Source organism: Leptinotarsa decemlineata, unplaced genomic scaffold, assembly GCF_025532065.1.
Source record: "Leptinotarsa decemlineata unplaced genomic scaffold, Ldec_3_MD MMD2_tig00026358_RagTag_RagTag, whole genome shotgun sequence".
Lineage (NCBI taxonomy): Eukaryota > Metazoa > Arthropoda > Insecta > Coleoptera > Chrysomelidae > Leptinotarsa > Leptinotarsa decemlineata.
This window is the reverse complement of record NW_027412703.1, coordinates 6,701,151-6,715,557: the sequence shown is the minus strand read 5'-3', so window position 1 is coordinate 6,715,557 and position 14,407 is coordinate 6,701,151. Positions and strand designations below refer to the sequence as shown.

The following is a 14,407-nucleotide window of genomic DNA, read 5'->3' as shown; positions in this document are numbered from 1 at the left end:
CTATGGGGTAGCTTCAGCAGGAGTTTTTTTGCTTCTACAATTAAATATGTCGTCCTTTGTGTTGTTGATGTTGTTTTTTTAGGAACAGACCATATCCTCGTGTTTTGCGTAGGTACAAACCAGAACCCAAATATTCCAAAGCTTCATTGTGGCGTTGATCTTCTTCGAGTTTCTTCTTGGCATTTTTTGCATCCATCATGGTTTTTGCGATGGCGCTCGCTCCCTCCAACAAAGAACCCAAAGCTCAAAGGGCAGCGAAAATAAGTATGAGCGATAAGATTTCTCCAGATTTTGCTTCGAATGGGATTATCATAGGTATCTGTATGTTTTTATATCCTCCAGTTTGACTCAATGCCATTTTAGCTCCTCTAAAAGCCGAAGCACTAGATTTCTTAATATCAGTAGGATATTGTTGTTGGAGCATATTACGTCGAAAGGTTCACTCCATGCCAATCTTACATTTCGCAAAACGAATCACCAGGTAAATGTAATTCGAACGAGAGTTTGTTGATGAGCAAATTGACGGCACCTGCACCGGAGTAGTAGGTCAACATTGAGAATGATGGATGGCGTTAATGTTCACGCTAAATATTGAAGTGAATCTCCAAACACCGATCAGAACATGGAAGTCGTTTCGCAAGACAATACATCACCCATAGACAACTTGGACTATTTGTATGATGGTGTCAAGTATCGGAATAATCACGGCAAGTTGTTGCCCAATTCGTTTCGCGCCATCATATGTGGTCCATCAGGATATGGAAAAACCAATACAGCATTATCGATATTATTTCATTCGAATGGAGCCAAATTAGAAAATGGCTACATGTACTCAAAGTCGCTCTATCAACTTAAATATCAGCTGCTTCGAGAGATATTGGAAAAAACCAAAGGAGTAGATTATTTCCCATTTCAAGACAACGGAGAAATTCAGAGTCCAGAGGCGGCCAAACCATTTTCATATTCGACGATGTAGCCTACGATGGATGGTCAACAGAAAATTCGTCTGCCGACATAAGGGCATTGATGCCAAATATGTGTGTCCCAAAATACCCAAGCAACTGATACGCGACAATTGCAACATGATTTTATTGTTCAAGCAAGATGAAAAATAAATTTGAAACATTTATTTGACGAACACGTTTCCCCCGACATGTCTTTCGATGAATTCAAGATAATGTGTGTCGAATGTTAGCGTGATAACTTTTATCATTGTCAAGGAATGTGATTTGAATAAGGGACGGTATCGAGAAGGCTTCGACAAGTACACAAATGTGCGTGAATAGAGATGGAAACGTTATTTCTCAATATGAAACCGCTCAGTAAAGAAGTCGATGTTGTGCGCAAGAAAAAAATTTAACGAAATTGCAAAAAGTGTAAGAAAAAATTATTTAGCTTTGGAATTGGAAAAGTCTGAAGAGAACGGATCTTTGCAAAAGATTTTTCAATCTATATCGAAACCATTGAAGGATATTGCTGAAATCTCTAAAAAATCAGTAGACCATTTGAGACGTGACGGTGTCAAGAAGGAGAAGAAGAAACATTAAATAAAGACGGAACCGTTCGATCAATCTCGAGCATTTGAAGAAACATAATTTTTACTACTCGAAGATGTTGTTGAAACGACGAGAAAGGATGATGATTATGATGAGGTATTCTACGAGTCACCACCACAACTATCAACGTAGCGATGTCCCCTAGGGAATACTTTAGAGCTCTCTCTTATTCCCTCTACTATCAAATGAAAATAACTCCTGATTCTGCTGAAAAGGTAATACTTTCAAAACTGAGCAGCAAGCTTACTCGCATTTTGGGAAAAACTTTCAAGTTAAAGGTTGATACTGGAATTGAAACTGAAGAAATAAATATTGGTTTGAAATTGAAAGAAAATGCATTTTTCAAAATTTCCATAATAATTCAAGAAGTTTCAGTAGAAGAATTAAACAGTAGAATGGCCAGTTATATTTTACTCATATGTGGCCTTATAGTCCTAACAATCGAGATTAACTGATACGAAGAAGAATTCAGTACAATTTTATTCAATTAAGTACATTTTATTTCCAACTGTAGTACAAATTTGGCATTTCATAAACGACTGCAGTGTTCGTATTCGTATTCTAAATGGATAGACAGTGTTGGTATTTGGGGTACAATTGTGCCGATTTAGGCACAATGTGCCAATGTGTGATAAGGTTTGTATAAATTTCTATGATAGTCATAATTCCGTACTGAAAATAAAACTTCAGTTATCATTTCAAAATGTTAGTTCAGATATTTGAAATGTCCGTTGATCATCTAACAAACCATTTATTTATATGTATATTTGCTTAATGCTTGAGATTATATAATTATGAAGAATTCACTTCAAATTTGTTGGACAAGTAGTAAAATGAAATGTTCCTATACTTGTAAATGAATGTTTAATCTTTGAGTTGAAAGCAGTATATTTTCCAGAATATTCAATCTATTTTATTAATTCCTTGTAAGGATTCCGAAAGATAAACTATGAAATTTCACATACATTCACATCATTATCAACGGTTGAAACTTCGATTGAAACCTCTATACTCCAGGAAACTGCTACATTTCAAGTAGTGTCTGTTGAGAGTGATATATTTATTACCATAGTAATGAAAGTGGAAATTAGAAATAAGAAACTGCGCATGTGCAGAGGTTCTGTTGCATACGATAAGAAGAAAATGAAATGTAAGCACTTTCGACACCGATGAGTTGAATATTCTTTCCTCCAGGCTCTCGATCACTTTTGGGCACTATTTTTACTGTAGTGAAATCTCCATTCATCAAGTGACAGTAGTCAGTGTTATCCCTGATGTTGATTCAGTATCAAAATGTTACTTTTTGACCAATCATGTTGCCAAATTACCTTTTTCCTTATTTTCTTTTTCAGTTATATTTTCATCAAGAGTGTTTCATCTTGGGCATAGGTTCTGTCACAATAATCACAGAATATCCTACAGAATACAAAAGAGACACTCATCTGAAACCTTTTTGATTTGATCATCAAGTTTCTGTGACTTATCTTCTGTGTTCGTGGTGTTTAATGCCACTTTTCACGGTAAATTCAAACTGTTTGGAACTTATCCTATATATATAATTTGATTTGGGTTGAGTAAATGTCGCGATGTCATCTCGGCAGGTTGTTATGCCGACATTTTGATCATATTAGCTCCATTTAACCATATTCACGTTTACTAACAACTCGACACTTTTTTCAGTTAATGAAAATCACCTTCCAGTGTTCTCTATTAAAAAAGTTCATGGTTCCTGTTCTGTGCTCTTTTGGAATGTATTCTGTGGTCAAAGAACGGACAATTTTGATATGTGACAGTTTCGTGTTTGTGATGTTTATTTATTTGTTTATCGGATATGTGATTAACATTATTTGCTTTTTGACTATATGAGGAAGGAAAAATGCAATGCTAATTTTCTATTTCGTAAATTAAGGACATTGAACAAAACTATCCAGTGATCCGTCGCCAAAGAAAAGCGGCTTTTTGACTGTTTGATGAATGAAAAAAGGCAATGTCAATTTTATTTTTCACAAATTAGGGATACTGAAAAAACATTCCAGTGATCCGTCTCCAAAGACAAGCTGCTCATACTACCTTTTTACATGAAATGTTACTTTTTCTCACAGAAATGTGTTACCAAATTGCTTCTAATAAGATCAAGACTGATAGTGGTGGCAAAGAGATTATAGTTTTTGGTTGCCATTTCATTCAAAATTCAAGATTATAAAAATATGTGTGAGATTGAAAGTGAAAAATGACTGAGATTTTCAAAGAACTAGGCATACCTGAATCATACCTTCAGAGTACTTCCAGAGAAGATAGATTCATAGCTTCAGTTCATAAATTGTGGCTAAAGTTAGTCAGTTTTTTCTTGTTTCTCTAGATTCTGATTTTCTCTCCTTTTCAGGTCATTGATCAAATATTTGAAGTTATCTGTTTTTATAAAAAAATCTTCCCAGGAAAAATGGCCTGAAGAGAATATTGATTCATCTTGGGTCAAAATATTCATTTCAGTAATGAAAAAAAAAGATTGTGATGTACTGCCACTTCCAAGGGTGCAAACTCCCAAAGAAGAAAAAACGTTGTTTTCACAATTTATGGAATCTGTTTTCCAAAGGAATTTTATTAATATATGGAGAGAGTCTTACAGAAAGTATGCTGCATCAAAATCGGAAAGAGATACTAAAGTTAATCTTGTTGCTTACAATTCTGCTTTGAAAGAAGTAATTATAAGAATTTATGGCTGTTCTATTATCAATGCATATGATCCAGAATTGACCATAAACAATTCCATGCAATATGAGAGACAACTAAATATCTTCCCTGCAGCTTGTGCCGTGGAAACAAGAAATGCTATTTTTTTGTTACATTTTCCTTACATGAAGCACAATTTGAGTGACTGTGTGACATTTTCATCTGCAATTTTGGAAAAGTCTCATGGAAAATCTTTATTTCTCATTTATCAGCTGCTGAACATACTGAAGTCATTACATGAACGCTCGCTAACATTGGGTGAAGTACAATTAAAGGACATTTATATAAGCGAGGATATGTGGATATATGTATTCCCTCAAATAGATTTCAATTTTGTTGAAACTTGTAATTTAACTAAAAACCTTGAAACCGGTGTAAATGACAGTTCAAAACCTAATACCGATTCGGAAAGTGATAACTGTGGAGTTCAGACATATGATAAAGTCCAGGTTGCAGATGAGAATTTAGAACAGTTATGTATGTTATGGATTGAAGGACAAATATCCAACTTTACTTATATAATGTTTCTCAACAAATTTTCTGGTAGAGTTTGGGGTGATCCAAACTGTCACTATGTATTTCCCTGGGTTACCGATTTTACATCAAGATGTGGTAAAAACTGGAGAGATCTGAAAAAATCAAAATACCGCCTGAATAAAGGAGATCATCAACTAGATCTAACTTACAATAATTGCCAATCGCAAGTAGCCCATCATGTTTCAGATGTTCTTTCTCCCATAACATATTATGTTTACATGGCAAGACAAACTTCTATGTCTGTATTATGTAAAAATGTTCGTACAGTTTGGGTGCCTGCTGAATATCCTAGTTCTATACAAAGAATACAAGAGTGGACCCCTGATGAATGTATACCAGAGTTCTACTCTGATGCAAGTATTTTCAGAAGTATTCATGATGATTTAGCTGATTTAGCAGTACCATCTTGGTGTTCTGGACCTGAAGATTTTATAAAAACACATAGAGAAGCTTTAGAAAGTGTATATGTTTCAGAAACGATCCACAACTGGATTGACCTCACATTTGGGTATAAGTAAGTATAAATATTAATTGTTTTGTAGTCTGTCACAAAAGAACTATATATATATATATATATATATATATATATATATATATATATATATATATATATATATATATATATATATATATGATGTGTTGTTTTTCCGGGTGTTCATCCGTTGTGTACTATTCGATAGTCGACGTTTCGCCATCATCTCAGATGGCATTATCAAGACGAGTTACTGCTTCGCTTCGAGAGGTGTAACTGATGTTAGGTTCTTCTTGTGGTGTTTTTATATGGCTTCGCTTGCGTAAGTTGTATGGATTTGTTACCTGTTTTTCCACCTGAGGGTTGTTGATGGCTTTTGGCGGTTCTCCTACCTGTTTTTCCACCTGAGGGTTGTTAATGGCTTCTGGCGGTTCTCCTACCTGCGATGGTTCATTATCAATTTGTGGTTGTCTTTGATGGTTATTTTTAATTATTGTTTTCCAAATCCTTGGGATGTTTAGTGAGTCATCCCTTTTGTTGATGAGGCCTTGCTTTTCGATTTCGATAGCTTCCCTGATTTGTCGAATTCTTGGGTTTTGCACCTGTGCTATCTGTGGACTCAAAATTAATCTTGTGACCTGTTTGTAGATGGTGTTGAAAGAGGGCAGAGGAGGTTTGTTTTGTTCTTATCAAGTTTTTGTGCTCCTGGGTTCTGGCAGATATACGTCTGTTGGTCTGACCGATATATTGTTGACCACAGTCCTCGCATGTGATGCTATATACTCCTTGGTTTTCTAGGAAAATTCTCTCTTTCGGTCTGGGCAGCCAACTGGATATCGTTTTGTGCGGTTTGTAGGTTGTCCGGATGTTTTTACGTCTTAGTATTCTCCCGATTTTGTCGGTCACACCTTTGACATAAGGTAGTGTCACAGATTGTCTGTCGTGTGGAGAGTCTTCTGTCGATCTAGTAGATGTTTTTTTGGTTCTTCTTTGTCTGTCGATGGCCTTTTGAATGATCTTTGGTCCATAGCCATTTTGTCGCAGAGCCTTTGTTGTCTCCCTCAATTCTGTTGCCCTGTTTGTCAGTTACACCTCTCGAAGCGAAGCAGTAACTCGTCTTGATAATGCCATCTGAGATGATGGCGAAACGTCGACTATCGAATAGTACACAACGGATGAACACCCGGAAAAACAACACATTATATTCCACCATCCGTGAAAAACTACATTGTAATATATATATATATATATGTATATGTATATGTATGTATGTATGTATGTATGTATGTATATATATATATATATATATATATATATATATATATATATATATATATATACATATATATATACATACATACATACATACATACATACATACAGGGTGTTTGGTAGCTGGGTGCAAATCTTTAAGAGGGTGATACACTAGCCCATGTAGAACATATTCATACAAACATTTTTATTTTCTAGCGCGTTTTTTATTTTTAAGGGAACTTTTACGATTTTTAGTACAAAAACCCAAAATTGGTCAATTAAATACTAATAACTTCGAATCTTAACCGAAATGTCCGGTTTTTTAAATTTATTTTAGTAGTCTTATGTGTCCCCAATCGTACTAAAGTAGTTTGAAGCACCATTGTGTCCAAAAAAGTTATCTACAGAGCATTTAAACTTTACAAAAAAAGAAAGAAAATAAAAAATCTGACCTTCGATTATATGCGAGCACTTTCGACAGCTGGTCGTGCTGTCATCATTAAGGCTCTATCAAACTGACAATTTGAATAGTTAAATGATGTTTTTGGAATAGGAAGGTTTTGGCTTTCTACTACTCCATCTTGATACAAAAAAAAAGATGGGGGAATCTTCCAAAGAAAGGAAGGAAGTAATCAATTTGAAAATAAGTAACTCTATACATGGATGTGTAGATCATGCAGAGAAGTAACTTTCAGACACAAACTGAAAGAAAGTCATCCTGAAACAGCTACTTTCATATAAACATTGAATTACACGAAAGAAAAAATTTTTTCGAAACAAATACTTCTATATGAACACTGAATTATACAGAAGATACTTTTTTTTTTCTACTCAGTTTGTATTATTCACTCCTAAAAATATAACCCCTTCAATTTAAATGATGTATTCTGAGACTGTACACATTTAGGAATTTCACGTTGAAACGTTACAGCCTCGTTAAACCGTTATGTTTTTTCTCAAATTATGTATTTTGACGTACCCTGTATGCTCCACTTAATGTCCGTTACATTGCCGCTATGTTTTTCTTTAATGATGTACTTTGAGACACATTGAGGGGGGATCCCACGTTAAAACATTACAGCCTCGTTAAACTGTCATGTTTTGTCCTCAAATGATGTATTTTATTTTTTCTTTTTTACCAAACCTTGCCGTCTAATGATTATATGTCCTTAAAAAAAACGGAAAAGGAAACGATAACGAATAAAGGCACGCAAAACGGCCAAAACGCACGCAAAACGCTCGAAATATCAATGACGACGAAACGATGATGATTAAACGCTGCAAAACGATCGAAACGCATTCAAAACAGTCGAAACGTACCCAAGGAAACGTATTTTGAAATTTCATTGTCGAATACTTCGCTCTCCCATTGCTCCCACGATAACTCCACAACACGTATCTCCTCTACGTCTTTGGTGCCATCTCCTCCTTATCCTGATGATGCTAACTTGGTTAACAAAGTTACGATTTAGTGTCCTTCTGACATGTTGGAACGCACGTTAAAACGTAAGACCCTTCTAGTCGTCATTTCAATACCATACAATTTTATCGAGTCGTATTCCTAAATGTTCATGCCTAATTTTGAAACCGACAACGCCACATCGTCCCATAAACAATGATTCATTTTACAAGCGAAACTGTTATGCTTGCGCTAGCGACGTATAACGTCGATAGCATCTCCATCTCTCTTTGCATTTATTACGTCACACGTGTGTGTCTCTCTCACTCTCACAGATACCTCTTATGAAACATCAATTATTTCCCAAATCTAAGGATAATTCCCTATATTCTACATGACAATGACGTCTCAATTACCCTAATATTCTACGGAAATCAAAAAATGCGGTCAAGTATGAGAATGAGAATGAGTCAATTTCGATCCCGATAAAACAACCGCTATAAATATCAACAATTCGCAATTAATTCCAATATTCCACATTGGTGTCTAGGCTAAGGACAAAATCTACCACGCCAACGACCTACGTTCCAATCTAATACCGATAAACTTTTTTTAATTAGGACCACGTGACTGGTACGTGGCAAAGGGGCCCGAGAGGTGAGGCGGAGTCCCAAGTGGGCCCTTGGAATGAGGCGGAGTACCAAGGGGTCCGAGCGGGTAGGGCGGAGTCACAAGGGGGCCCACGCTCTTCGAATCTCCCCGATACTCATTCCTGCATCGATTACGTCACACGTTTCTTACTCCCACTTTCCGAAACACACCTATTTTGAGTTGGGCGTTTCACAAGATTCCCATCGGATGTCATGAAAATTGCTAAAAGTTTAGCTCCATAAGAAAATACATGGGATTTTGTGCTCGTACCCGCCTTGTTCATCTACTTAGTGTTAACAATACGAAACACTTCAGAACAAACTCTTTAACAGTTAAAGCACAAATAAGAATAAAAAATGGTAAAATGGTAAATGCTCACACAAAAAAAAAAACAGTTAAAAAATTGATGAAACTAAATTGGAACTTTTGAAAGCTATCCAAGCTGAAAGTCCTATTCTCATACCGTTCAGAAAATGAGAACTCCATATGCTGCCTGCTCTCACACAAGGTGCCAAAAATGAAATATGGGCCGTGATTTTATGTTTCCAAAAAGATCATGATTACACTAAAGTCAACAGTGAAACAACAATATTCGACCAATTGAATATCACCATATCACCAATATAACGTTGACTCTAAACGGTGAGAATTACCACAAAGACAATATGCATCTGAATTTTGCGAAAATGAATTTTTTGCAGGCCCATTTCAACTACGCACTATTCGATCTTAGCTATAAAATGACTAATCAACGTAATCCTCTCATCAATACCGCCGACTTTACACACAAATCTCTCTTTGTAATCGATTGTTCCAGAAGGGATGAAAGCATCAAAAGTTTCAGTGTTGATGTAAAACTTGAAATCGAAGCATCTGAAGGATTGCTCCAAAATACATGAGCCTATTGCATCATTGTGGACTACACTGTCACTGAACACCCCCCACCCAGTGAAATTTTTAGAAAATTGAACTAATTCAAGGTTTTTTATCAGTTGACAGTTGCACATCATGATACTACCATTAGTTAATATCCAAGAATTTGTTTTTGAGCAACAGTTCCACTTCAAAGAGATTATCATCTAGATCGGTAGTCAATGTAATGATTTTGTGGTCATGCCGCCGAAACCATTCTCCTCCTTGTGCAGAGACGATAGGAAAGGCGTTGTCTATGTGGAAAAAAAAACATTCATGGTTTGAAGTATTCTTCTGGCTTCGTGGAATATCGTCGGTCCAATGCCAAAGTCACGAATTGGCCTATTTGCATATTTTCACCTATGTGCAGCAAAATGTCGGAATTTAATTCATAGTAGCAATGCCAAAAGCGCGAAAGTATTTGCTCATCCCCTCTCTCCCTTCTAGTTGGGACGTATTCCACGAAAGCCTCAGTTGGAGATTTGCTGCCATAACGAAAACACGAATGTACCACGTTTGTGCTTTTGCCGTTGCAAATTATTTTACCATTTAGATCCAAATTCACGAATGTGCCACATTCGCTATTTTGGCAGTGTAAACAATTGTGCTTTAAGATATTAGTGATTATAGTGATTTAGGTAAAATATGAGTTCCCGAATAGCAAGAATAATGAGAAATTGCCAAAAATTACAAGCTCAAGGTAAGAAAATATTAATTGTTAAATGAAAGGAAAATAATAGGATTTATAGTCGAAAATTTTCACTTTTTGTAACAAGCTTTTAGGTTATGTTTCTTAGTATTTTCTTTTTCTGTTTTCAGATGATACTATGCGTAGCGAACTGTCCTCAACAAACACCATCGAGCATCCAGATACACAGCAACAATGCAGTGGATTAAATCAGTGCCCGTCAACATCTTGCCTGGTTGTCCAACCTGATGATCTGCCTCCAGCTTTACCAGGAACACTGGAAGAAGATTACTCGTATGTTTCTAGATCTTCTTCGGATCTCTATGAACCTTCAGGTTCGTCAGATATAGAAAATGAGAGCTCATGGGAAAGTGATGTTGAGGATTTTCCTGACCGTGAAAAGGTATCTACTAAAAAAAAGAGAAACAAGAAATTATGGATGAAAAATGTAAGGAAGGTTAAAAGGCTCAGAGGTGAGTCTGACATTGGTCATAGGGGAATCGAGAAACCTTCACGTCATCTTTTGCCGGTACCTTGTCTCAATAAACCAAAACATAAATGTGCAGCTTCAGTTACCGAGCCAAACCGAATAAGGGTTTATAATAATTTTCGCAATTTGAGCTGCATTGACGATCAACGTCAATTTCTGTATAATCACATTGAAAAAAAAACAAAGAAACGGACGACAAGAGGTATCGAAAATTCTAGGAAAAACTACACCTGTGTGTATAGTCTTACGGTTGATGGAAATAAACTTACAGTGTGTAGAGCATTTTTTATAACCACATTAAATGTGACAGACGCCTTTATGCGAAGTGCCGCAAACAAGCACTCTTCCAATGGAGCTTTAGAAACAGATAAATGCGGGAAACATCAACCGTCAAACAAATTACCACAGAATTTTGAAACATTTATACGAAACCAGATTATATCCTTTCCAGCGGTAGAATCGCATTATTGTCGTCAATCTAGTGAAAAGAAGTACCTTGACCCATCTCTTAATGTATCAATTATTTATGTACAGGATGTACAAAGAGTTGTGCAGCACTGAAAATGTGAAAATTGTTACATTTGAGAAATATCGCCAGATATTTTCCGACTACAACTTAGGCTTCTTTAAGCCAAAAAAAGACCAATGTAAGAAATGTTTGGCATACAAAAGCATGTCTGAAGAAGAGAAAAGGGTAGAAGACGAAACGTATCAAAAACATCTCAATAGAAAAAATGAAGCTAGACAAGCCCGCGATGTGGACAAGTTAATAGCAAAAGAGAATCCCAAAGTCTTGGCTTTTAATTTTGATTTGCAGGCAGTGTTAACAACTCCCAAAGGATGCGCTGGACAAATATTTTATTTAAGGAAACTAGCGGTATATAATTTCACAATCTATAATTTAGGAAACCAAAATGTTATGTGCTACTTGTGGGACGAAACAAAGGGAAAAAGAGGGGCTAACGAAATTTCATCCTGTGTTTATGATTATATTATGAGCCATTCTGAGATCGAAGCAGTGCATATGATGTCTGACGGCTGTGGAGGCCAGCAAAAAAATTCAATATTTGCAGCCATGTGCATCCAACTTCTGGCGGAACATCCATCATTGAAAGTAATTGATTATCGGTTTTTCGAAACAGGGCACACTGAAATGAAGTGTGACTCCATTCACTCGAAAATAGAGAAGAAGACAAGATATGTACCCGTTTATACCCCTGAGGGGTGGGCGCAACTTATAAGAGATGCACGTATCATACCATGTCCTTTTTCCATTTTGAATCAGCGAGGCAAAATGGAAAGACCTGGATAAAATGTGTAAGGATTTAACAATACCGAAAGCGTACCATGATTTTTACAGGTCCCTAAAAACAAATCCCAAGGTAAGGGACAATTTACCGGAACCAGACATTGGTGAAGAGTCCGATACTGACGAAGACTAAACGTTAATTTTTTAGGATTTTATTGTTGTTTTTTATTTTGTTTACTCCGATACTGACGAATACGAATTGTTGATGTTTCATTTATTTTTTTTATAGAGAAATTTCATGTTAGTTTTTGTTCAGTTCGCGACGAACGATTATGTTTTATTTAATTTTTTTCTGTAAAGGAATTTTATGTTTGTTTCTTTTGTTTAGATGTTCAAAACGTTGTTTTTAATAAAACTATTGTTAATTTTCCTAATATTATGGGTTTTATTTGTTTTAGCGAAACATAATGTCGTGAATTTTGCAAAGCCGAAACAACGAATGTGCATTTTTTTGAAAAATATTACAAAAATTTAAAATTTTCAACTGACATTATTTTTTGTTTTGCAAAAGTAAACCTGTCAATAGTTGTTAAGTGCCACAAAATGAAATCTCTATTTTTAGCAATGTCGTCAATATTTAAAATGTGTTTTTCTCAAAACATCAATTATGCACATTCGTGACTTTGGCATTGGACCGACGATATCATCTACTAGACAACATTCTCAAGGAAAATCTATATGACTCAACATCATTTATGTGCGTGGTCATCAGAAGAAAGTCTTTCTGGATGACAGAATACACATATTCAATGAATACATCAATTGTGAATTTTGAAGACTTTGAGGATTCATGGTGGGTTCCGAAATTCGAGAAAAACATATCGTTTTGAATTCATCATTCCAAAGGAAGTACGTTCAAAGCAGTCTCAATAATGCTGATATTTTGTATAAATGGTTTTATAATACACCACCAAAATGAATAAAATGCATGCTACATACCTACGATTTTCATTTGCATGTTACCCAGTAAAAATTGTGGTCCCCCACCCCCATTTAACATTTGACAACGCTGAACGCCCTGAAGGCATCATTCCAAAAGTCCGTTTAACTGCATTCTCAATAATCTTGATATTTTATATAAATGGTTTTATAAAATAGTACTAAAATGAATGAAATGCATGCTACATACCTATGCTTTTCATTTTTTTCATGTTCTCTACTAAAAATTATGAGTTTACAATACCCACATCCCCCTCCTATCTTCAATAATAATAAAGTTATCCTCCTATGTCTTTTACACTTCTACAAATGCTTAAATTTGTTTCTCGACATCAAAACGAAACTGTTGATGTCGAAATTATTGAAATGGGACGACCGGAAGTGAAAACCGAAAATTGGCATTCTATTGTAGATTTGCACTCTCTTCGATATGAGCAATCCGAATTTATCGTTATTTTACTTCTATCTCAATGTTTATGAACCGGAAGTGTTTATTTTCCGATGAATCTTGAAGATCGGAAACTTTATTAATTCATATGTTTTTTAAACGCTGGTAGCCATGTTGCACACACTATGTATACCGCGCCATGTTTTTTTGTTCAACGCTGGCAGCCTTGTTTTTTCTTTAACGCTGCGCACCCTCATGTATAGCGCGATGGCAGCCATGTTTTTTGTTTAACGCTGGCAGCCTTATTTTTTCTTCAACGCTGTGCACACTCATGTATAGCGCGATGGCAGCCATGTTTTTTTCTTTAACGCAGACAGGCACGTTTTTTTTTCTTCAACACTGCACACCCTGTACAGCATTTGATTGATGTGTTTTGAAACAACACCTTGTATATCCAATATTATTGTTCTCATATAATTCCAAGTACACTCGTTTCGTTATCTCTTCAAACAGTGATAATGCCATCGCTAACCGAGCCATACACATGAACAAACACTGATAAGCCACTTCTTGTCACAGAATCCTCTTTGCTCATCTACACATGCTACATACCTATGATTTTTATTTTCATGTTCTCCAGTAAAAATTGTGAGGTTAGGGTACACGCATGTCTATGTCTTTTACATTTCTGAAAATGTTTGAATATGTTTTTTGACAAATCCATTGGTGCCAAAATCATCGAAATCGGATGACTGGAAGTGAAAACCGGAAATGACCATTTTGTTGTAAATTTGGACTCTCCTCGATATGGGTAACTCGAATTTATCATTAGTTTTCTTCTTTCTCAATGTTTATGAATCGCAAAGATCCAAAATTTCGTTAATTCATATATTGGTCACTATCATCGACAATAAATGGTGCTTATGTATCCCCTCGTCTTCATGATGACACAATTCACTAAATGATAACCGAAATATTCATTCTTTTTCTCATAATAATTTATAAATGTATACACTTTATATGTATATATATTTCTCAATGATATAACACATACGGAAACATGTTTTTTCATAAATGATGTA

The 14,407-nt window shown here is 35.6% G+C and overlaps 1 protein-coding gene and 1 long non-coding RNA gene across 3 annotated transcripts in view; one reads left to right on the top strand and one right to left on the bottom strand.

Annotated features, from left to right (window-relative positions):
* Window positions 1–3,334: 3,334 nt before the first annotated feature.
* The window catches only part of Wdr81 (WD repeat domain 81), a 92,439-nt gene continuing 81,366 nt past the window's right edge, over window positions 3,335–14,407 (top strand). Inside the window, exons 1-2 of one of the 2 annotated variants that reach the window (XM_074184623.1) lie at window positions 3,335–3,887; window positions 3,940–5,337. In XM_074184623.1, the coding sequence (XP_074040724.1) occupies window positions 3,787–3,887; window positions 3,940–5,337 (1,499 nt within the window). In that variant the 5' untranslated portion in view covers window positions 3,335–3,786. The remainder of the gene's footprint in view (window positions 3,888–3,939; window positions 5,338–14,407) is intronic. The other variant, XM_074184622.1, reaches the window with a different exon arrangement.
* Window positions 5,406–6,312, bottom strand: LOC141486511 (uncharacterized). The gene is made up of 2 exons (XR_012467897.1): window positions 5,736–6,312; window positions 5,406–5,687 (listed from the first exon to the last, which is right to left on the bottom strand). It is a non-coding gene; the product is annotated as an uncharacterized lncRNA (long non-coding RNA).